The sequence below is a fragment of the Archocentrus centrarchus genome, chromosome 16, assembly GCF_007364275.1.
Source record: "Archocentrus centrarchus isolate MPI-CPG fArcCen1 chromosome 16, fArcCen1, whole genome shotgun sequence".
In the NCBI taxonomy this organism is placed as follows: domain Eukaryota; kingdom Metazoa; phylum Chordata; class Actinopteri; order Cichliformes; family Cichlidae; genus Archocentrus; species Archocentrus centrarchus.
This window is the reverse complement of record NC_044361.1, coordinates 10,967,084-10,989,673: the sequence shown is the minus strand read 5'-3', so window position 1 is coordinate 10,989,673 and position 22,590 is coordinate 10,967,084. Positions and strand designations below refer to the sequence as shown.

Here is a 22,590-nt window from a genome sequence, read left to right as displayed (position 1 = left end):
AACATTTAATAGCTTAAATTAGAACAGCAAATTCTGCATTTTTGCATGGGCAAAATAAATATCCTGACACTCAGGCATATTTAGATGGATTATATGGCGCATGCAGTCACAGACTAGACAGACTCTCTTTGACTTGCCATTTAAACCATCTCCAGCAAGCTTTCCATACATGCCCAGCTGAATTATAACTTCCCCGCTGAGTTTGAAGGCAGCAGATCTTCGGTTCGTACTTCCTCCCAGCAGCTCGCCTGTGCGGCCATTTTGATTTGCGACCGCATCGCCGGAGAGAGCCCGTCAAGGCAAAGGTGGGACTTCTGTTCACTCAAAGCACATTTCTTTTAATCGTCCTCCCCATTAGGACCGAGTTTAAATGCGAATGAACCTTTGTTCAATCGTTGAGAAAATTGTGGTACTAACCACTAGTATTCAGACTCAGCCCAGCTAATATTAGCTCACGTTAGCATGGCTGAGCTTCCTTAGCTCCAAAAAAAAAAAAAAAAAAAAAAAAAAAAAGCATGACCCATGGCAGATTTAGAGGCTGGCTTTCACAGTCTACGAATTTATTTTGGTATTATACGTAAGTAACAGCACAATATCTCATTAAATAGCGCCCATGTCTAACCGTTAAAAGAGGAACCCGTCTCCAACGTACAGCTACCCGGTCAGCCTGATCCCGGTTAGCACGTCTGTTGTAGCTGAAGCTTGCAGTTTAACGGCTATTAGTCAAGTGTAGCTCTACACTGCTGCATCTCTTTACGCTTAGGTTGCAGAATGGAATAAATGTAGCTGTATGGTTGTTTCAGGTGTGAATCCTGAAAGGAGTAATGTGGGACCAGGGAGGACAGCCCTGGCCGCAGTGGCCTCTTAGCCAGCAACAGTGGATGCAGTCTTTTCAGCACCAGCATGATCCAGGTTAGTGAGTGATGCTCATGCACACCAAGAAAGATGCATGTTTCCAGCGTCCTTTCAGAACTACTCACTGCTCAAACTGTATTGGTAACTAGAGTCTTACTGCTCTATTTCCAGGTCAAGTGGATTGGGCAGCCCTGGCTCAGGCATGGATAGCCCAGAAGGAGTCTACAGGAGGAGAGCAGCAGAACATCCAGCCCAATGGTCAAGAAATCCCAGGGCTTGAACCTGTCACACAGAATAACCATGGCAGCTTTCAGGGCGACCCTGCTTTTGGCAGAATGTGGCAGCCAGGTACATTATTAAACCCTTGAGCTGTGGCTGTTTTTTTTTTTTTTTTTCTTTCTTTCTTTCACTGTTTACACTCTTTATTGAGGCTTCGTTTTCCTTTTCAGTACAGGGAAGGGGACTGTAATGTTGTTACTATGTATTAAACATTGGTATTATTAAGAGAAAGTTAAGAGAATTCAAGTGATGTGTGTGTAGAAGAACCATGTCGCTTATAAGCACATAAAAAAACAGTGGGAATTTCTCTTGTGCGTTATGTTTGTTTACAAAGTATTTTGTGTGTAACAGAATGGGGAATGCATGGCCAGCCCCCTCCCCCTCCACCCCCTGACCAGGCCTGGATCCCTCCAGGGTCAGGACCAATGGATGTGGTGAACCCCAGTGAGGACAGCAACAGCCAGGACAGCGTGGAGTTCAACTCTGAAGCCCACCATGGGGTTTACCCCCAGAACAGCCATGGGTATGGGGCACAGCCCGACAGCTACGCCATGGCCCCCATGGCCATGAACCAGTTTGATTATCAGGTATGCAGATGCTACAGTAGAAACTGTTGAAACGTTTCAGTTTTAGTGTGACAACCAAGTAACACAAGAAGGATCAATCCGTAGAAACTCTGCCGGGTCCCAGCATCTAGGCGTATCAGTCATTGCTTTCTTGATGCTGTGCAGAGGAGAGTGTTGGCTTGTTGAGGATCCAGCGTGGTTTGGTATTATTTTGTTTGTTTGTTTTTTCCCTTTCTTTTTCTTTTTAAACCAGACAGTTTTTAGCTTAGTAAAGAGTGATCTCAGCTAATATATTTGGGGGGAAGACAACAGCAGCCCCACACCGAGTGATTGTTAGAAATGGAGGACCTTTAGAGCATAGGACTACCTTTTAATTTTGAGTTTGTGCTGTCTCTCAACAGCATGGAGCGGCCTCGTCCTTTGCTCCGACACCCACGGGTTTCCACTCCCCATACTGGCAGGGTCCTCCTCAGAACAGACGAGATACCAGACCGCCTGGGTTTAGAGACCGGCCCAGATCCCCTATCCAGCTCCCTGTCAAACCTGAGGCCCCAGCACCACTAGGTGAGTCAGAATGCTGAATTTTAATTTATTTCTTTTATTTAGTTTTACATTTTGTTGCTAAACCTAAAAAAATGTTTAGCTGGTAAATCTATTAACTTAAGATTAGATGTGTTGCCTTCTTTTGGATGTACATGTCAGGGTTCTACCCAGCAGTTGATCGCCCGGTGCTGCGCCGTGCTGAGGTCTTGGTGCGCCGGCTGGGTATTTCACTGGGTTCGCTATCATAACTGTTCTATCACTGCAGTTAGCAAGCAGGCACGCACCCTGCACACTCCAAGCATGCCACCTCATCGCTGATACCAGACTGATTTTTTATTTATTTTTTTCCCCCCCTCTCCTTCTGGCTAGATCCCAGCACATGTAGTATTGTTTCACTGCAATCTACCACTGGGCACGGCCAGTTTCGTTCACAATGTGATTTAGCGGCAATCCTGTTCATGCAGGGCAAAATGGTGACCAGCGTGAAACTGAGGGGGAAGTAAAGGAAAAGGGGAGCTCAAAGGACAATTTTGGGCTTCCTATCTTCATAGACTCACAAGGATAATACACTGATGTATTGCTTAAGGAGAGTTTATTAATAATAGATAGGTAGATACTTTATTGATCCCGCAAGGGAAATTATTGTGTAACAGCAGCGAGAAAAATACAGTCTGCAGTAACTAAACATCAAAGTGAGAGTGCCAACGATGAGTACTAAAACTATACAGATAGAAATGAAATAGATTAAAAAAAAAACATTAAAAACGTATGTACAAGAGAGTAGTGCAAACTGCATTGATAAATAATATGTGTAATATATACACTATAAATCAGAGTATGTACACAAAGAGCTGCAGCTAAACATGCATCTTATTTTCAGAGCATCATAAAACACAGACCAGTTGGATCCACACTCCGTATTGTCATCAAGTCACATGGTCCAATCAGATTCAGTTGCCTTCAGTGACCCATAGGTCACATAGGTTTATCACAGAACATTGCATACATAATATCCAACTGTTCACCTTCACTGAATTAGCAATCTGGCACGGCAAGCTAATGCTAATTAGCCCCACCCCCCCAACACACGTGCTGGGCTGAAATTTTTTAATTGTAATTGTTTCAACTCTCAAAAGTATTCATCGTTTTAAGGGGTTAATCCTGTTACTTTCTGCTGGTTCGCTGGTGTCAGGCTCAATTAGAGAACAGGTTTTCCACTTTGCACAGTAAGCTGGTTATACAGCTATAATATGTGGTAATAAACAGATGTGATGTTTTAAATTTGACTTGCTGAACTTTCCAGAAATCCTCTGGAAAATACTGGCAAGAAATGAGATAAGTGTCAGTAGATTACTGTTCTTACAAAATAACTGAGGTCCTTATTCTTGCTGATTTCGTCTTTTTGATATATAAAGAAGGCATTTATAAAATTATTGTTTTAACAAAAGTCAGATTGAAAGTGGCGATAGCTGCAAAAACGTATTCCCCCAAATAAGCCACCAAATTAAGACAAGGACTTCTTCATGTGCATGGATTTGTTCTGACCTTTAATTTAATCTCCAGATGCTGTAAAAAGACGCACACTACCTGCATGGATCAGAGAAGGGCTTGAAAAGATGGACAGGGAGAAGCAGAGGAAGCTGGAGCGGGAGAGGATGGAGAAGGAGCGTGCAGAAATGGCAGATGATGATAAAGGACACGAGGCAGACGAGGATGGCGATGGGCCACGTCTGCCCCGCAAGAGTAAATTTGTAAGGAACTCATTTAAGACCTTGGCTTCAAATAGTTTTCTTTTCTCTTGGTCTGTGTCAACAGTTGCCACTGTTTTCTTGATTAAAACTCATTCTCCTCTTCTATTTGCATCAGGACAGTGATGATGAGGGTAATGATGATAATGATGATGAAGAAAAGATTTCGATAAAGAAGGAATTTTCTGTCCGGAGTCCTTCACCACCTGCAGAAGACAGTGAGCCTGAAATGACTGAGGAAGAAAAGGAATTCCAGCTGGTCAGTTTGACCTTTCAGATCCAAGTAGAATATTTGAGTTAATCTGATTGTTGAGGTTCTTGGTCGTTGAGGTCACGGTAGTCCTGAGTCCTTGAAAAGGACGCAATTGGACTGAAATGTTTTTCCAAACCAAAATATATGAGCCACCTCTTCAAGGATTCAAATTTAATCTGATTGTTTTTCAAGTAGAAATTGATAAAATATTTTTTTCCCTCGTTTTAGATGATGATGACAAAAACACTCCTGACAGAAATCCTTCTTGAGGTCACGAACGAAGAGATCCTGCATGTGGCTAGAGAGACTCACAGGAAAGCCACTCGAGGTCTGATATTGTATTTTCCAGTTTTTGCATCATCTATGCTTGTCACCAAGACATTATGTTTAAATCTGGACAGAATCCATTATGTGCCTCTTTAAATTACTCAGTAACACCCTGTAAGTGAGGGTGACTGAGCAGCATACATGGGAGTATGTTTGTCTGATATGCATTTCCAACCATTCTCTGCTAATGCATCAGGAGAGAGCAGAGCAGTGTTTCTCACAAACAGTATTGGAAACCTGTCATCATGGTATTGAAGGTCCTGCAGAATGGCTGTAAGACTGAATAAAGTCTCAGCGCTGACTGACCAGCACTCACCTGTAGATACAAGAGACTTCCTCCAGTGAAGTGACTGTGCATTAGTACAGATTGGTTCTTTCCCTCCTGTCCGACTGTTTGACTTGGATTGTGTGACAGAAGTTTGTTTGTTAACCCTCTCTCTTTTCTCCATTTCTTTTGTTTTATTTTTTTTTTTTTTCTCTTGTTACCAATGGCAGCGCTTGTGAATAGTGCTTTATCTGTGACCCTCCCCCATCCCTTTCTCTAGCGACTCTTGCCTTTGAGAAAATGGCAGTATGTGTTTTAACATGTTGTTCCTGTTGTTGATGTGAATCAAAGCTCCTGCAAAACAGCTGGCACAGTCAAGTGCACTGGCTTCTCTGACCGGTCTCAGTGAGTATCCCTTTTTCTGTCATTGGTGGGGAGGGAAGGGAAATAATTTTTCATTTATAATCGGGGTATTAGTCGGAACGTGGGAAAAGCTTTTGGCACAAGACATGACACCCAAATATGACTGCTACTATTTAAGGCAAAAGTGGCATCTGACTTGCTTTGTAGTTCTGTGCTTTGAAATTAGAAGCATGCTCTCAAAGTTATTCACAAGACTGTTGAAAGTGTTTAAGGCCTGTCTGTGTACTCTTATTAAAAAAAAAAAAAAAAAAAGAGGTTTACTGATGTGAACTACAAAGTTAAACACAATTAAGTGCCTTACGTGGGGACCTTGGGTTGGGAATTGAGTGGTTTCATAAGTGGAACCTAAGTTTAATTAATTTATTTATTTTTGAGAGTGGATCTTGGTAGTTTTCAACACTTAACAACCTGGGGGCTCTGTTGTGGCAGGCGGGCTTGGTGACTATGGTTCAGATGAGAGCGAGGATGAGGATGGCCACAGCGTCCGAGGATCCGAATCCTCAGACACGGATGAGGAAGAGTTACGCCACCGCATCCGGGAGAAGCAGGACGCGTTCCGCCGCAAAGAGCGGGAGATGCAGCTGCTGCAAGAGAAACAAGCTCAGGAGGCTGTGCTTGCACGCGGTAAATACTGAGTGACATTTATGAAGCATGTTCGTAGTCTTACATGTTTTTTGGGTTTGATTTTTAACCTGAGCTTTTGTTTTCTGTTTGTACAGAAGAGATGGCAAAGGAGAGATTAAGCAAAGAAAGGGGGGAATATGATGAGAGTCAGTTAGAATATCCACACAAACAGGACATAAAAGAGAGGGAGGCAGAGCCCTTAGTAGACAGGCGTAGGTCCCGCAGTGAGAGGGAGGGTAGTGAGGGAAAGCATTCAAGCAGAGGGAAGGAGCGATCAGGGAGAGGCAGCAGCGATTCTCCAGCCAACGGTCACAGCAGTAGCTCCCGCTCCACCTCCAGCCACAGCAGCAGTCGATCTTCCTCCTCCTCCTCATCTTCTTCCTCAGCATCTTCTCGTAGCTCCTCTCGATCTTCCTCCCCACGAAGGAAAAGGAGGCGTAGCCGCTCCTTATCTCACAAAACTCGGCGACGCAGCCGCAGTCACAGCTCACACAGGCATCGTAGTGATCGCAGTGAGAAGGGCAGGGACAGGAGGAGGAGCAGCGCAGAGCGATCAGGCCGCCACAAGAAAGATCGCAGTGATTCCAGAGAGCGCAGGAGTCGCAGGAGTAGATCTAGATCCAGAGACAGGGGCAGAGCCAGGGCCAGAGGCAGTCGCAGCAGAGACAGGGAGAGGGAGAGGGATAGAGAGAGGAAAAGGAGCCGGGAGCGCCGGGACAGCAGTCATAGCCGCAGTAGCAAACATAAGCAAAAGGCCTCTAGCAAAGACCGAGAGAGGAGGAGGGAAAGGAGTCGTAGCCACGAGAAAGATAAGAAAAAAAAGGATAAAGATAGAGAGAAAGAGATTGATAAAAAGAAGGAAAAGCCAAAGGCCAAAGAGAAAGAAAAGGGGAGCTCTGTAGTTAGTGAAGAGAATGGTAAATCAAAGAAAAGGAAAGAGAGCGATTCATGCACAGACTCTCAGAATGACAAGCACTCTCGACAGGATAGCAAAGCCAGCAAGAAGGGCTCAGCCAAAGCTAGCAAGAGACACTCAGACTCGGACTCAAGTAGATCTCCCTCCCCTGAAGTTAGCAAGGAAAAGAAATATAAAAAATCCAAACGTAGTCGCTCAAGATCGACGGAAAAATCTCACAAGTCTGGTAAGAAGGCAAGCCGCAAACACAAGTCTAAGTCGCGATCAAGGTAGTATTCGTTTTTTTCTCCTTTTAAATACTGTATATTCTCATTGTATGTTTCATTGTTATTTCTCTGGATCTATTTTATTAGCTGAGAGAAAAATGCTGACTCAGTGTTAGGAAAATTTTGCTGTCTAATGCAGCTACATGTGCCTAACTGTGTAAAGTCAAGTCTGATGCAATAAAAGGTTTTAATCCTTCATGACAGTTTTATCTGTCAATTGCAAACATACCAGTACTGAATTGTAACAGAGCTGCCTCAGAGCATGTGCCTGATTTGTTTGCACTTTGTTAAAGTGTGAATTTGCTTCCTGGCCAAAGTAGGGGAAGAAAATGTCTGAGTGAACCAAACAAACACATTTGTGTCTTTGCACCATGCTCTGCAGTTTACATTTGCTTCTCTAGAATTTATATAACATTGTTTTTTATTAAAATTTCCTGCTGTATTTTGGTGCGAAGTGTTTGTTGTCTGCACTGCAGAGTGTGATTAGTGCAGTATTAATGTTGTGTTCATGCCTCTCTTTCAGGTCAGCGTCTCCCTCCCGCCGTAGCAGACACTGAGGAGCACAGTTAACACCCTGATCTGTGCACTTTGCCATTTTAAATTCCATGAGTTGAACAGGCTTGTCTCATTATAGAGGCAGTTGTGTAGGTGAAAAACCCCTCATACATTTCTTTTACTGTAAATATGTTCTTTTTAAAGTGTGCCTGGAGAACAAGTTTGAATGGTAGGAGTTTCCATTATCATGCACAGTTTAATTACACACTAAAAAAAAAAAAAAACACACAAATGAAGTTGTGTATATTTAAAAAAAATTGACTTTTTTTCTCCAGTTATTGTAAGACGTCTAATAAACTGTTTCTTGTCTTGCCTCACTATCTCTCTGATCTTAATTCAGTATTTACCAGTATGCAGTATTTGAGACATGTTACAGTTGCATATTCAAACCTAACCATATGGAGCAGGACTCTGCTACTGCTCTGAGGTTGACTCATACTTGGTTTAAGACCACACAGCAAAGTTCACATAAAGGCAGTAGGCATGTGTCCAGCCACCAGTGCCGTTGGACTGAAGCACTGTTAGACTTGTAATACTACGCCCCGCTGAATAAGAACATGCATGGAGAGAATGAGTGGTGGAATGTAATGATGTACATTTACTCAAGTACTTGACTGAAGTACACATTTACTGTTCTCAAATATTTAAATGTTAGACTACTTCTGTTCCGGTATTTTAAAGCTTTAATTACTGATCTTCACATTTTAAACTGAGTCTGCTAATATGCTGTTTTATTATAAAGCTTGCCCAGAATTATTTAAGTTATTAAAATCAGCTGCAATATTACTGCCGTATTTTTAGGCTGTAGTATAGAATCATGACTTCTGTTTAAAGCATCTAAATACTCATTTTACCATATTGATAAAGTCCAATACAAAATAATGTAGTGCCACTTTTCACATAATACATCAGTAAGGGCTCGCAGCTGCACATGAGCCTGATAATCACGCCCAGTGTTTTATACACTATTAATTTCTGATGAAACATGATTTGCTGTGGTCCACCCCTTGTGTCTCTTCCCCTCCCTGCACTTTATTTTTGTACTTGTTGCCACCCCATTCAGAAAATCCCAGGAAAGCCCCTGGAACATGGTCATAAGAGCTATATACATGAAAATGTCGCATCTGCACAACCAGAGTTTTCTCAAATGTGCTTGGATTTGGCCTTGAAACAAGCAACTTCTTGGTTATCACATTACGTTTCAGCAGTTTACCATATGAAGGCTGTGCAGTTCAATGCTGGTTCTTAATCACAGGTGTGAGAAATTCATTGGCAATGGCAACATAAAACTCATGTCCCTCAAACCATTCAGCTTTCCCAATGCCACACAAGCAGCTCAAATCCAGCAGCTGGCTGGGGCCTTACTGGGTGGAGTTTTCATGTTCTCTCCATGTCTGCATGGGTTCTCTCAGGGTACTCCAGCTTCCTCCCACAGTCCAAAGACATGCAATTTGTAGGGTTAAGCCAATTGGTGATTCTAAATTGACAACAAGTGTGATCTCTTTCTCTGTCTTGGCCCTGCAACAGACTGGTGACCTGTCCAGGGTGTGCCCTGCCTCTTGCCCTATGGCAGCTGGGATAGGCTCCAGCCCCTCCCTGACCTGGAATTGGATAAGTGGAAACAAATGGATGAAATATTTGATTTTTATTAGGCCCAGAGATGGGTAAATCATTGGCAACAATATTCCTTTTCATGCCTTTTTTGTTTAGTTTTTGCTGCAGTGTCAGATTAAAAAAAAAATCATACTTGAGGTTCTGAGGACAAAAAAATGTAACCTTCTCAAAAACTTGTAAAAACAGGGCAAAAGAGAGAGTGGGTGAGAGATTGTATGTGTCTGAATGTGAGAGGTAGAGCAGAGGCTGCAAATGGACAGACTGGTGAATTTTGCGTACAAAATTCCCATATTTGCATGTGAATGTCATGCTGCTTCCTGCTCTTACATTTACTGATGAGTGAGGGGTCTGCAGCAGGACCTTCCAGATTGGAGTTGATTCATTTTTTTGACATGTAAATACCGGCCAAAATGAGCAGCCTCATGTAAGCCTGCAGTTCTTCGGTGTCTACATCTCGCCAGTCTGCAAGTAAGCGTCTACCATGCAGATTTGTCACGGCCACTATTTGCTGCAGGATTTCAGCTGGAAAGCTGGGCATTGGGTCATTAAGTTGGGCCTCAGTCCTCAAATTTTGTTTATAGGTCCCAGGATCAAGCCTCTGGCTGCTGGGACATAGCAGAGTGTCGCAGTGGGAGTCCAAACAGTAGCTAAACAGATTTTTTTCAGAGAATGAGGATTAGAGAAAATGTTCATTTAAATCAGCTTAATAATTTTGAGATGGGTTTTTGGAAATATATTGTGGCTACATCTGGAAAGACATACATATTGAAAAATAGTCCCGGTAAATGTTTAAAAGGTAGAAGTGGACAGATGGGCTAATAATTATTATTAGCTCCAGGATTGATTATAAGAGTCCAAACCCAGGCTCTGAAAATACTTAATATGTGGGAGCAGTAAGCCCACAGACTACCTGGTTTAGTTGATCAGGTCTCAACTGGGACTTTTTTTTTTTTTTATACCAGAGAAACAAGCTGTAAAAGAAGACAGCTTTTGTTTTGTTTAGATGTTTTGGATTCATCATGCCAGAACACACAAACAAAAATAAATAAAATAAACAAGAACAAAAAACTCAGCATAAGAAACCAGGATTGCACAATAAATTTTAAACCCTTATTTCCATTGTGGTCCCGGAATAACATGGATTTAACAAAAAAAAAGAAAGAAAGAAACTTTCAATGGCCCATCAGGAGAGAGGATACTCGGCAGCTCAAAAGGAAGCGAGATAAGGGAGAAAACAGACAGTGATAATTAGCTAACAGTGACTAGACTGAAAATGGTAGCTATAATCTGTTACCATTTTCAGTCTAGTTATAATTGCCAGAAAGGGCTGAGAGAAGATAATGTAGAGAAGTGGTCTCATTCAACAAACCGGCCTCTGTTTAAGTAACAAAGCGCAGTGAGGGCAGCAGTGAGGGTAGCTGCGCCTAACCCTCAGAGTCGAAGAAGAAGAAGGCTACGCTAAACCCCGAAGACGAAGAAGACTGGTTTGTTTTGAATTTATAGTAGCTAGTAGCTCAGTAGTGTTGTGACATGTACACCAACAAGTTTGGCCGCCTCATGTTAGGGCTACACTTTCTTAAAACGACCGCTGTTTGCGGTGTGGTCCATTGGGCCGCGGGTCGAAGCGGGTTCAGCTGGACTGCGGTGTGCAAACAGCGGACACTGTGGCTGCGGAGGAGCACCTGTCGGGAGATGGAGCGACGTTCCCTGCTGCGTCATACCGGGTATACAGCAGACCCACGCGGATCCGTAGACAACACAATGTGACACGGATACCGTGTTTTGATACTTGGGAGCGGGAGCTGGGCCAGAAATCAGTATTTCTGTCAAAAAAGGCTAATTGAAATGTAGCAGTGTACAGCTACTGTGTAGGTTCAGAGAGGTCCGGGACTCGTGTCAGTTGTTAAATAGTGCATCATAAATAAGTTATTACTACTATGGAATGCAAGCCAGTACAAAGGGTCTACCTGTAGGAAGATGATCGACTTTGTTATACATGCAGTGCATTTGTGAAACGAACTGCAAGTGAAGTCTTTGGTGCTCCTGTACTGCACTGCCTTACAGTTAAATCTTTGAAAATCTTTGTGGTGGGCAGAATATTAGGCTCTTAAATAGACTACACCACAAAAATTAAACACTTTCGTGCTTATAGTCACGATGTGAGCGTTATTAAATGTGTAAAGATGCTGCTTCTGGCTGAACAGTTGTGTAGATTTTTCTACACAGGGACACCAAATAAAATGCACAAGGTGTAAACAAAATTTTCCATATAATGTATCTGTCTTAAACTTCAAAAGAAGCACATCCTAGCCTGTAATTTGATTCAGCTGCCTTTTACTAAGTGAAATAGTGTCCAGGGTGTGTGTTATGCATGAATTCAATATGAATAAACTTTGCATGTCACTGCAGTACATTACACCAGACTGCATCCATAGAGAACCATCTTCACAGCTGTTTCAAATAAATAGCAAACATGATCCAAATAAGAATTTTTAACCCCTACAGGAATGCTGTCTTAAACTTGACTGGTTTTAGCCAGATGAACTGTATGAACTGGGAACTTAGGGTGAAATACAAACACAAATTTTTAGCATTCACATATCTGTCAGTAACAAAAGGACTTACTGTTCTAGTTTTTAGATAAACTAATTTTCTTCAGTTTCACTGCAGTCAGTATGTCCGAAGCATGAGGAACACACCAGAGTACAAAATCCATCCATCCATTCATTTTTCCAACTGGGGGGGGCAGTGTATATGTGTAAACAGCTGGACTCCACATCATCTCCTCAACTGTGCTACTGCAGGCAAATTTTAAATCAAAAGGATAGTGAGACAATGACATGATAATCAAAATTATAGAACAGTTTTCTGTTGATTGCCTTTTTATTTGCCATGGCTGTTTCCACTTTAATGCCCATTTTTTTCCACGTGCAGTTCTCAGTCAGCCTCCCAAACCACCGTGGACCCCGATGAGCTGAGGAGGTTCCAGTCGTTGGCCTGCAAGTGGTGGGATGAACAGGGAGAATTTGCAGCTCTTCACGCCATGAACGACCTGAGGGTGCCTTTTATACGGTACACAATCTGCACATCAATCGTCACCATGTCACTGCAATGTCAAGATGTCGTGCTTAAGTCGCTGTCAGCAAAGGTGATTGATTAGCAGAGGCGCCAACAGATGGTGTCAACGTAACGTAACCCAAAGGAGATCTGACCGGCCTTGTGGTATTTGAGAGCAGTGAGCAAGGAAACCTGGAAATAACGTAAATTGAAAGTGACAGGGTTCTTCCAAATATCAGCACATTTTCAGCCAATAGCATTTCAGCCTCCCTGGTTCTACGTGTGAGCCATGTTTTTGTTTTGTGTGTGTGTGTGTGTGTGTGTGTGTGTGTGTGTATTGGGGGACTTGATTGATAAGATCTGTTGTTTGGGACCGTTCACTGTAATCATGACGGTAGCCATTCAGCCAAGAGCCCCCCCACCCCCACCCCACCCCCCCAGGATCCTGGTGGTGGTGGTGGTGATGATGATGTGTGCTTATGGTGACAGTATGACAGATCTAGTGTCAGTATATGTCTGAGTGGGGATGATTTGCTCAATAAGGCTGCACCCTCAGGGGGAGTTGAAATGAGACACAGCAGCAGTGCTGCCACTGTTGCTGCTGGAGCTCTTTGACTCCTCTTTGATAGTTCATCTTCCCATGGCACCTTATTCTCTTCAGTGTTTCAGTGTGTACTCGAGTTTAGTGACACACAGACTTTTGATTTGCACAGTAACCACATGCAGTGTTTTTATGACAATTAGCAATAATTAGCAAAACACACAAAGCAAAATGCTTTTCTTCTATTTTTCCCTCAGAATATTGCACAGATGGTAATACGGAGAATCAGAGGATTACTACACACAGGTGACAAATTAAAGGAAAAACTGAGCTCTGGGCCCATACTGGGAGGTAATCTGGTGGGTCCGTCATACTTTGGGTCCACTTATTGAGGCATAGGGTCACTGCAAGTCAATGCAAAGCTGTAATGATTAAACAGATGTCCTGATGGGAGTGGTCTTTTCCAAGATGACAATTCTCACCTTCCATGGGGCAAGAGGGTGGGTCACTGAGAGGTTTGATTAGCATTAAAAATGATGTGAATCGTATTCTATGATTTTCACAGTCAGTCGATCTCAACCCAGTTGAACACTTTTTGGAGATTTAGACGTGTTAGATGGCACGTTCCACCAGCATCATCAAAACGAGGGAATATAATTCAGAATAAAGGTGTTTGTTCTGCCAGTAATGTTCCAGAGACCTAGAGAATCAATGCAAGGGTGCATTGAAGAAGCTATTGTAGCATGTGGTGGACCATCACCTTACTAAGACACTTCATGTTGAGTTTACCTTGAAATACAATATATATAATGGACTAAATACTCTATATACAGTATTGAGCAAAAAGGTCGAGGAGTCATTATTTGACTTTTTGACTGTGTGACAGAATGTTGACCCTCAGTTTATAAAATATAAAGTAATAAGATAAGATAAATATTAAAAAATAAATAGATAAAATAATAAGATAAAACAAAATAAAAAGATAAAACATTCAGAAATCCTTCAATTTTGGGGTTTAATTTTGTTTTAGCTAAAATATAATGCCAAGTAAAAAAAATTTACTACAGTCATTAAGTTGACAGATTAAGTAGGTTTTATCTGCCTCAGTCTGGGTGTTGGTAGTGTGAGGAGGTATAAAGGTAGGTGCGAGTATGTTTTTGCATCCTGGCAGAGCTTTAATGATAAGGGCGGTGCATACCTGGGTCTTGGCCTGTTCTGCATGTTTCATACCTCAGGCAGGTGGCTGTCAGACTGCATATTAGGGAAGGAAGGGAGGAGGGAAGTGAGGATGTTTGCTGGCTGACACTGTTGCTCAGGGCCGTATGAAAGAGGATGATGTACAAAAATATGGAGGTTTCCCCTACACCTCCTTATGTTGAGCAGCTTTGCATTGGCTTTGGAGGTTCACAGTCTCATGCCTGCCTACTGTTGTTTCACTTTTGAGAGTTAAATCTTTTGTAGAGTATTAGGAAGATGCTGGAAAGGGAGAGATATTCTTATTTTGAAACTTTTTGCTGATTTTTTTTTTTTTTTTTCTTTCCACACAGGGATAACCTGCTGAACTTGCACAGAGCGCGTCATCCCGGGAAGCCACTCGCAGGACTGAAGATCCTGGATGTTGGCTGTGGAGGAGGCCTGCTCACAGAGGTAGGAAGTGCGTGCATCTTTTTCAAGTAAGCTGCAGACTCGGAGCAAACGACAGCAGCAAAGAAAAATGTCTTTCCTGCTACATATTATCTATCCAGGCGCAATTGTTTCAATTGCTACCTTTCACATCACATTGAATCTTTTCTTTCCTTGTGCAGCGTAAATATGTGCCTTCAGTGTGCCCTAGTGCCATGCTTCTCACATGCACACACAGCAGTGCTTGGAAAAACATTTCAATGTCAGCCCAGTTCTCGTCCTGCTTCGATCTGACTGGTCACAGTGTGGTGGATCGGACAGTCGTTCGTTTACAGTTGTTTATCTGTTTGTTAGCGCTGATAGCTGGATGCCCAGGACGGAGCTTTCATTTGAACTGAGGACTTACCAGCCGTGCTGTGTGATCTGGGAAGACAAAATCAGGTCCTGTTCTTATACAGCTCTGTCACACAGGTTGTCTTATTGAGACACAGATGCACACGATAAAAGCGTCTGTTAAGACTGTGGCTGTTATTGTGTGTCTGGGTATCTTGTCGTTAACAGTCCTTCCATCACAAGGGATCAGCTGTGGAAGGATGGATATCAGCCCCTGGGCGAAAAAGCTCTCCACACAGACTTGGATGTTTAACTTTTGTCCACAGGAGGGCAGCATTCACACCAAACCATTATTTAGTACATATCACCAGGCCTGGTATGCTGCATCAGCAAATCTGTGCTTATTGCCTCCCATTGAATGTGTTACTGTAGATAAACATAAGGCTTGTGTAAATCCCAGTGAACATGTCAATATAACATGGCATCCTGAAGAAGGCAGGTTAGATAACAAATGAGTATCATTTAAAGTTTCTTAGTGCAACATATAATTGCATGAAAGAGTCAAGTTTTTGTTGAATAAGTAAAATATTTGGGTCATTGCATTACAAATATAATTTTTATAATGTAAGAGAAATGTTGCTCGTACTGTTGGCCGTTTTTGATTGAAGAGTGACTTTTTTTGTATTTAATGTGGTTAATATAGTTAATGTAAAAAAATAATTCACTGCATTTATCATCCAAAGAGGACGATGTAAGAATCAGATGCTGAACTGGAAGAGTGACAAGTTGCAGCATCCTGATTAGACTTTTACATTTCAGTCTTATTTCTCAAAGCTAATATAACGAATGTATTATTAATTTTGATGATATTTTTATTTCAAATGTATGCTTTGTCAACCATGATTGTTTTTATTATTGTTTTGCACTGTGTGTCATTTTTAAATGATTTCTATGGTATTTATCTCTGTTTGAAAACATTATACATACAGCTCTCTCCTCCTTGTCCTCCTCCAGCCCCTGGGTCGCCTGGGAGCTAAAGTTTTGGGTATAGATCCAGTGGAAAACAGCATTGGCACCGCCCAGCTACATTCATCCTTCGACCCGGACCTATGCGAGCGAGTGTCCTACCAAGTCTGCACCCTGGAAGAGCTTTCAGGAGGAGAGGAGGAAGGCGTGGGCCACTTTGATGCTGTGGTGGCGTCTGAAGTTGTGGAACATCTGGCTGACGTGGAAACATTCGCCTTCTGCTGCAGCCAAGTGCTGAAGGTGTTGTGTTGGTTGTTTTTTTGTTTTTTTTTAATGCCTTGGGTTGTATATTTCTGCATGAACACTGCACCTGTGTTTGCATGTTTATCTGAGCACCTCCTAACATGCATCTGAAGTCTATGTTGTGTTTGCTGCACCGCAGTGAGTTGCTTTTGAACAATAACAGGAAGCCAGGTAAAATTATTAAGCAGTAAGAGGGCCCATAAGTTATTATGTCTATAAGGATTCACACTAAAAGGTCTGTATACCATTATTGTTATTATTTGACTGGGCCTTTAGTGGTTTACAGTGGCTTATAAATAAATATAGTGATTAAAAATAAAAATAAATAAATGAATGAATGAATATTTGGCACAAAACTTTTGGCTGCCACTGTGTGTTTCAAGTGCAGCTTTGACACAAACTTCACTTTGACTTCGTCTTCCAAACTTTGTGGCTGAGATTGTGTGGCTCCTCGGGGGGGGCTGTTTGCTTCCTGGATACCTTCACTTCGCCTGCTACTCTGTGGCTGCGTGCGAGATCAGATCTACCTGCAGATCAAGTCCAATACAGAAGCAGCACTGCCAGAAATGACATCAAAAAGAGCCTCATTGTTTCTAAATGCAGAAACTTCCAAACAGCAGACCCCGCTCTTCTCTCACGTACAAGTTCTCCTGATGAATCTGCAGCATCTCTTTCTTTTTTTTTTTCCAGCTTCATTCTCTGTTCTGTTCTTGAACGTACCGTAGTGATGGTACTTCTTCAAGCTGCCTGCTTACCTGCTGATGTTAAAAAGTTATCTGTGGATACTTCACTGTTTTATTCACTATTTATAAGCATGACTAAGAGGTGCCAGCAGTTAATAGAGGTCCCTTCTCTCTGAATTAGACAGCTGTGAGGCCCATGAGCCGCCTGTTGAATGTCACTGGGTCATAGTGTGTTTTTTTTGTTTTTTTTTTAATGTGGGTGGTTTGTACTTATCGTGGAAAAGATTTAGTTAAAGCTGTTTCTCTGTACTGCAGCCCAAGCATCATAATCTGCTAGGTCAGTGGGTCTAAGTAGCTGAAAGGAAAAACAACAGCCTAATGCATGTGGCTAAGTTGTGAGTAGAGTTCTCTCTCTCTCTGGCCTAAATCGCTTCTGTACTTTTATTTTTTTTAAAAAAACTTTTAAAATATATGTTGCTTCAGGACACTTCAGCATGTTTGTTTGGATTCATTTTGAAAAAAGAGCTGCACTCTGATGCTTTTATTTATTTATTTATTTTTCTCTCTCTCCCCTCTCCTGTTCAACCTGTTAATCTCGTCTGTGTTGAACTTTGAGGTTTGACATACATCCGGGTCTTACGAACTGGAATTCTGTCCCCTAAAAGCCTTAAATCCATCCTATAAATACCCTCATGCTTCTCATATAAGTGCTCCTCCCATGTGTAAGACCTGCAGAGGAATCATGAAATGTCTTTCTAGCAGCAGCACATTCTAGTCATTTATGTTTCATGGATCAAACCTTTCTATTTTTCCTCCCTCTGTGTGCAGCCTGGCGGCTCACTCTTCATCACGACTATGAATAAAACCAACCTGTCATACGTGCTGGGTATTGTCGTAGCGGAGCAGCTGCTGCACATCGTGCCCAGCGGGACGCACGACTGGGAAAAGTTCATTAGCCCTGTAGACCTGGAGCGCCTCCTGGAGTCAAGTAAGTCCCTCTGATTTAATAGTTTTTAAAAAACTTTTTTGTTAGTTTTGCAACATTTTGCATCTCCTTATAATGTGTTGCATACAGGTTTAGTCACTAAGTAATTCCATATTATAGTCCGCACATTTTGGATGATTTCTGTGTTCATAAAGTGTCTGCAGAGCTCATTTTTTAGACCTTCAGTTTAAGATTAAGTCAAAATTCCACTTCTTAATACTGGCTTCAGATTTGAGAACTGAGGTGTATTTGTGATTTCTCTGTTTCTGTACCGAAGTCCAAAGAAAATAAAACATTGTCTTTTGTCGATCTCTTTCTTCACTGTCAGCTGGTTTCTCAGTGCAGTCTGTCAAAGGAATGCTGTACAATCCCCTACTGAGAGCCTGGAGCTGGAGCGACAGCACTGCCATCAACTACGCCCTCCACGCCATCAAACTCAGCAAACAGGCTGAAGACAGCGGCCTCCACCCAGAGGACCACACCGCAGAAACTCACAGCTGAGCCACTCCACTTGAGAACAAATCCGAAAATGAAAATAATGACTCGCACGCGTGTGGTCGTGACATCCTGTCGGCCAGCTGTGACGCAGCGCATGAGACTGAGTTTATTCGAGGAAAGGGACAAACTTGCCTCCAGATAGAATTAGATGTGCTGCATTTGCTGGACCTATTGACACTGTAGTCTGCTCTTGGAGCGCTGAATAAATGCCTAGTGTTTGATAAGCTGCGTAAGGCAGCAGTGCATCTTTTAATTGTGTAATCATTTTCAGCATATGTTGTTCTTCATAAGTGTGGTGTTTTAGGCTGACTGTTTAACAATTTGCAAATCCGCCATTAAAACTGACCTTACATCAGTTGCATTTCTCAAGATTGAACACATGAGTGTGAAAAGTGTGTTTTTATTTAGACTAACAAAAAATAATACATGATTCCACGGTTTTAGATCTTAAAATATCTATGTTTTGGGTCCACAGAGGGGGAGGGGCAGCCACTTCCTGTGGGATTATAAGGGGTCTGGTCTCATGTGGATGTATTATATAATACAAAACTCCCTGTGGCAGAGAATAAGTCACGCTTGCATGCTAGTCTTAAAGAGACCAAAAATATGACTGTAGAACAGCAGTACATAACAGAACACACTCTGGGGACAGGAAAGCATGGAGCACTACACTTACTTCACTTTCAGAAATAATTTTGAGAAATCTTGGAGTAATTTTTGACCAGGATATGTCCTTCAATGCACAATGCTGGATTACTGCTTTTTTGAATTTGTGCAATATTTCTAAAATTAGAAACCTCTTGTCTCCGAGTGAAGCTGAAAAGCTAATTCATGTATTTATTACTTCTAGGCTGGACTATTGTAACTCATTGTCAGGCTGTCCTAAAAGCTCCCTGAAAAGTCTTCAGCTGATCCAAAATGCTGCAGCTAGAGTACTGACAGGGACTAGAAAGAGAGAGCAGATTTCTCCCATATTGGCTTCTCTTCATTGACTGCCTGTTAAATCTAGAATAGAATTTAAAATCCTTCTCCTCACCTACAAGGTCTTGAATAATCAGGTCCCATCTTACCTTAAAGACCTCATAGTACCGTATCACCTCAATAGAGCACTTTCTACTCTCAAGTATCCTAGGAACCACAAGTAAGACTGCTGGCTACTTTTGGTTTCAGTTTCGCTGGTATTTGTTTAGACTCTTTGTCAGACACCCTCTCTATTTATAAGATTAGGGTTAAAACTTTCCTTTATGATCAAGCTTATAGTTAGGGCTGGATCAGGTGACCCTGAACTCTCCCTTAGTTATGCTACAATAGACCTAGGCTGCTGGGGGATTCCCATGATGCACTGAGTGTTTCTTTTCATTCACCTCTTTTTACTCTGCCTGTACCCCACTCAGCATTTAATCATTAATTATTATTAATCTCTGGCTCTCTTCCACAGTGTGTCTTTTGTCCTGTCTCTCTCCCCTCAGCCCCAACTGGTCTGATTGCCCCTCCCTGAGCCTGGTTCTGCTGGAGGTTTCTTCCTGTTAAAAGGGAGTTTTTCCTTCCCACTGTCGCAAAGTGCTCACTCATAGGGGGTCGTTTTGACTGCTAGGTTTTCTCTGTAATTAATGTAGGGTCTTTACCTTACAATATAAAGTGCCTTGCAGCAACTGTTTGTTGTGATTTGGTGCTATATAAATAAAATTGAATTGAATTGTTTTTTAAAGATAAATTCTCTCTCTCTCTCTCTCTCTCTCTCTCTCTCTCTCTCTCTATATATATATATATATATATATATATATATATATATATAATTATTATTATTATTATTATTTTCTTTTTATATACGCGCACACACATACATACATACACAGACACGTGCTGGAGTCCCTCTTCCAGTTTTGAGGGTTACAGCTCCTAATGCTCCTATTACCACTGGGACAACTTTCAACTTAACCTTCTACATTTGCTCCTTTACACCCTGGTATTTCTCTATTTTCTCGTGCGCCTTCTTTCTGATGTTGCTGTGTGCTGGGATTGCCACATCTGTGATAGATGTGGTCTTCTGTTCCTTGTCAACCACCACTAGATCTGGTTGGTTGGCCAGCAGCTGCTTGTCTGTCTGGAACTCAAAGTCCCACAGGACCTTAGCCCTGTTGTTGTCAACCACCTTTAGTGGTGTCTCCTTGGGACTTAGGGACATCTAGTCCATATGTGGCACAGATGTTCCTGTACACTACAGCCACTTGGTTGCACCTCTCAGTGTACACTGTCCATGCTTGTATTTTACCTCCTGCTACTATGTGTTGGATAGTCTCTGGGGCACCTTTGCACAGCCTGCAACTTGGGTCCTCTATGACTCCTGCCTCTATGGATCGGGTGCTCAGGGCCTGTTCTTGTGGTGGTGATCAGAGCTTCTGTGCTGTCCGTTAAGGTGGCCTTTACTAGCCAATGGCAGGATTTCTTGATGTCAGTCACTTCCTCTGTCTGTCAATGGTACATCTGTACACACACACTATATTGCCAAAAGTATTAGCTCATCTGCCTTCACATGTGTATGAACGGCATCGGATTCTTAATCCATAGGGTTTAATATAATGTCGGCCCATGCGTTGCAGCTATAACAGCTTAATTCTTCTGGGAATTCTTTCCACGAGGTTTAGGAGTATTTATGGGAATTTTTGACCATTCTTCCAGAAGCACATTTGTGAGGTCAGACACTGATGTTGGACGAGAAGGCCTGACTCACAGTCTCTGCTTTAATTCATCCTAGAGGTGTTCTGTGGGGTTGAGGTCAGGAGTCTGTGCAGGCCAGTCAAGTTCTTCCACACCAAACTCACTCATCCATGTCTTTATGGACCTTGCTTTGTGCACTGGTGCGTAGTCATGTTGGAACAGGAAGAGGCCATCCCCAAACTGTTCCCACATAGTTGGGATCATGAAATTGTCCAGAATGTCTTGGTATGCTGAAGCATTAAGAGTTCCTTTCACTGGAATAAGGGGTAGAGCCCAACTCCTGAAACACAACCCCATACTACATCTCCACTACTCTAGAGTCCAGAGGTGGCATGCTTTACACCACTGCATCCAATACTTTGCATTGCGCTTGGTGATATAAACCTTGGCTGCAGCTGCTGGAAACCCATTCCATGAAGTTCTCTACTCACTGTTCTTGAGATAATCTGAAGGCCACATGAAGTTTGGAGGTCTGTAATGACTGACTGCAGAAGGTTGATAACCTCTGTGCACTGTGTGCCCTTAGCATCCGCTGACCCCACTCTGTGATTTTACATGGCCTACCACTTTGTGGCTGAGTTGCTGTCATTCCCAATCAATTTCAGTTTTTTATAACACCACTAAAAGTTGACCGTGGAATATTTAGTAGCACGAACATTTCACAACTCCTGAGAGCGACCCATTCTTTCACACATTTGTAGAAGCAGTCTGCATTCCTAGGTGCTTGGTATATACACTTGTGGTCACAAAAGTGATTGGAACACCTGAATTCCAAGATTTGGAATAGTGAGTGAATACCTTTGGAAATATAGTGTATATATGTGTATGTGTACGTGTGTGTGTGTGTGTTGGGGGGGGGGGGGGGGGGGGGGGGCATACCACATTTAATATTAGCAGTGCCTGTCGTGTAATATTCCCTGGCTAGTTCACCAGGCAACACCAAGAAGCGCTCCTGCTGTAATGCGCGCTCCCCAGAGCCGCGAGACTGCGCGTTTTGCGGTGAGCACTGCGGTGCGTCTTAAACACAGCCTCCCTCACTGACCTGACGACTACAGACAGGAACCGGCAGTTAATTGGCATCGGGGTGATACTGACGGATGTTCTTTTGTCCAAGTTGTCTACATCCTGTCCTCGGCATGCTCGACAAACACATCTCCAACTCACCTGCTGGATTAAAGCGTCACGATGAACGCCTTCCTACACTTCCGAAGTTGCTCCAGAGTGAGTACGCAGTCCTATTATTGCTTTTACCACTTAAGTAGACTGTAAGTATAGTCTAGACACACAGCACAGGTCATCTGTGACCTGTATTAGGTCACTGCCACAATCCATGTCTCACTTTTCTCATTTGCGTAATTTGTTTCAGTATGATTTGCAGTCTCTTTAAATCACAAACACTATATGGAATTAGCCGTCTGTAGCAGATGAAGCTGAGCGGTCGCTCTGCTGCAGATAGTTTCAAATGTATAAACATCGGGCGGATTTATCGTCATGTTGTGCTGCGGTTGGCCAATAGTTTGTGTTTTCATCATGGTGAGTGAGCCTCTGCTTTCAGCGCGTGCAGGGGGCTCGTCAGGGCGGGGTGGCTCCGATCCTCCAGCAGAGGAAGACAATAGTCCAGTTGCGTAAAGTACCAAAATATGACGTAC

The 22,590-nt window shown here is 42.5% G+C and overlaps 2 protein-coding genes across 5 annotated transcripts; both read left to right on the top strand.

Moving 5' to 3' along the window:
* Window positions 1-223: 223 nt before the first annotated feature.
* pnisr (PNN-interacting serine/arginine-rich protein) lies at window positions 224-7,937 on the top strand. Of its 4 annotated transcripts, XM_030749397.1 has the most exons (13): window positions 224-305; window positions 804-912; window positions 1,027-1,203; window positions 1,486-1,721; window positions 2,102-2,264; window positions 3,807-3,994; window positions 4,110-4,250; window positions 4,473-4,572; window positions 5,188-5,241; window positions 5,689-5,739; window positions 5,791-5,883; window positions 5,979-7,068; window positions 7,589-7,937. In XM_030749397.1, exons 2-13 carry the CDS (start codon window positions 825-827, stop codon window positions 7,620-7,622), a joined length of 2,415 nt encoding a protein of 804 aa, XP_030605257.1. In that variant the 5' UTR covers window positions 224-305; window positions 804-824; the 3' UTR covers window positions 7,623-7,937. The 4 variants fall into 4 exon arrangements, with proteins under 4 accessions (XP_030605257.1, XP_030605255.1, XP_030605256.1 ...); XM_030749395.1 differs by having other exon boundaries at window positions 5,689-5,883; window positions 5,982-7,068; XM_030749396.1 differs by having other exon boundaries at window positions 5,689-5,883; window positions 5,979-7,025.
* A 2,745-nt stretch (window positions 7,938-10,682) lies between these two features.
* On the top strand, window positions 10,683-18,599 carry coq3 (coenzyme Q3 methyltransferase). Its single transcript, XM_030750820.1, has 6 exons — window positions 10,683-10,958; window positions 12,169-12,306; window positions 14,380-14,479; window positions 15,803-16,054; window positions 17,569-17,728; window positions 18,054-18,599. Exons 1-6 carry the CDS (start codon window positions 10,765-10,767, stop codon window positions 18,224-18,226), a joined length of 1,017 nt encoding a protein of 338 aa, XP_030606680.1. The 5' UTR covers window positions 10,683-10,764; the 3' UTR covers window positions 18,227-18,599.
* The last annotated feature ends 3,991 nt before the right edge of the window (window positions 18,600-22,590 follow it).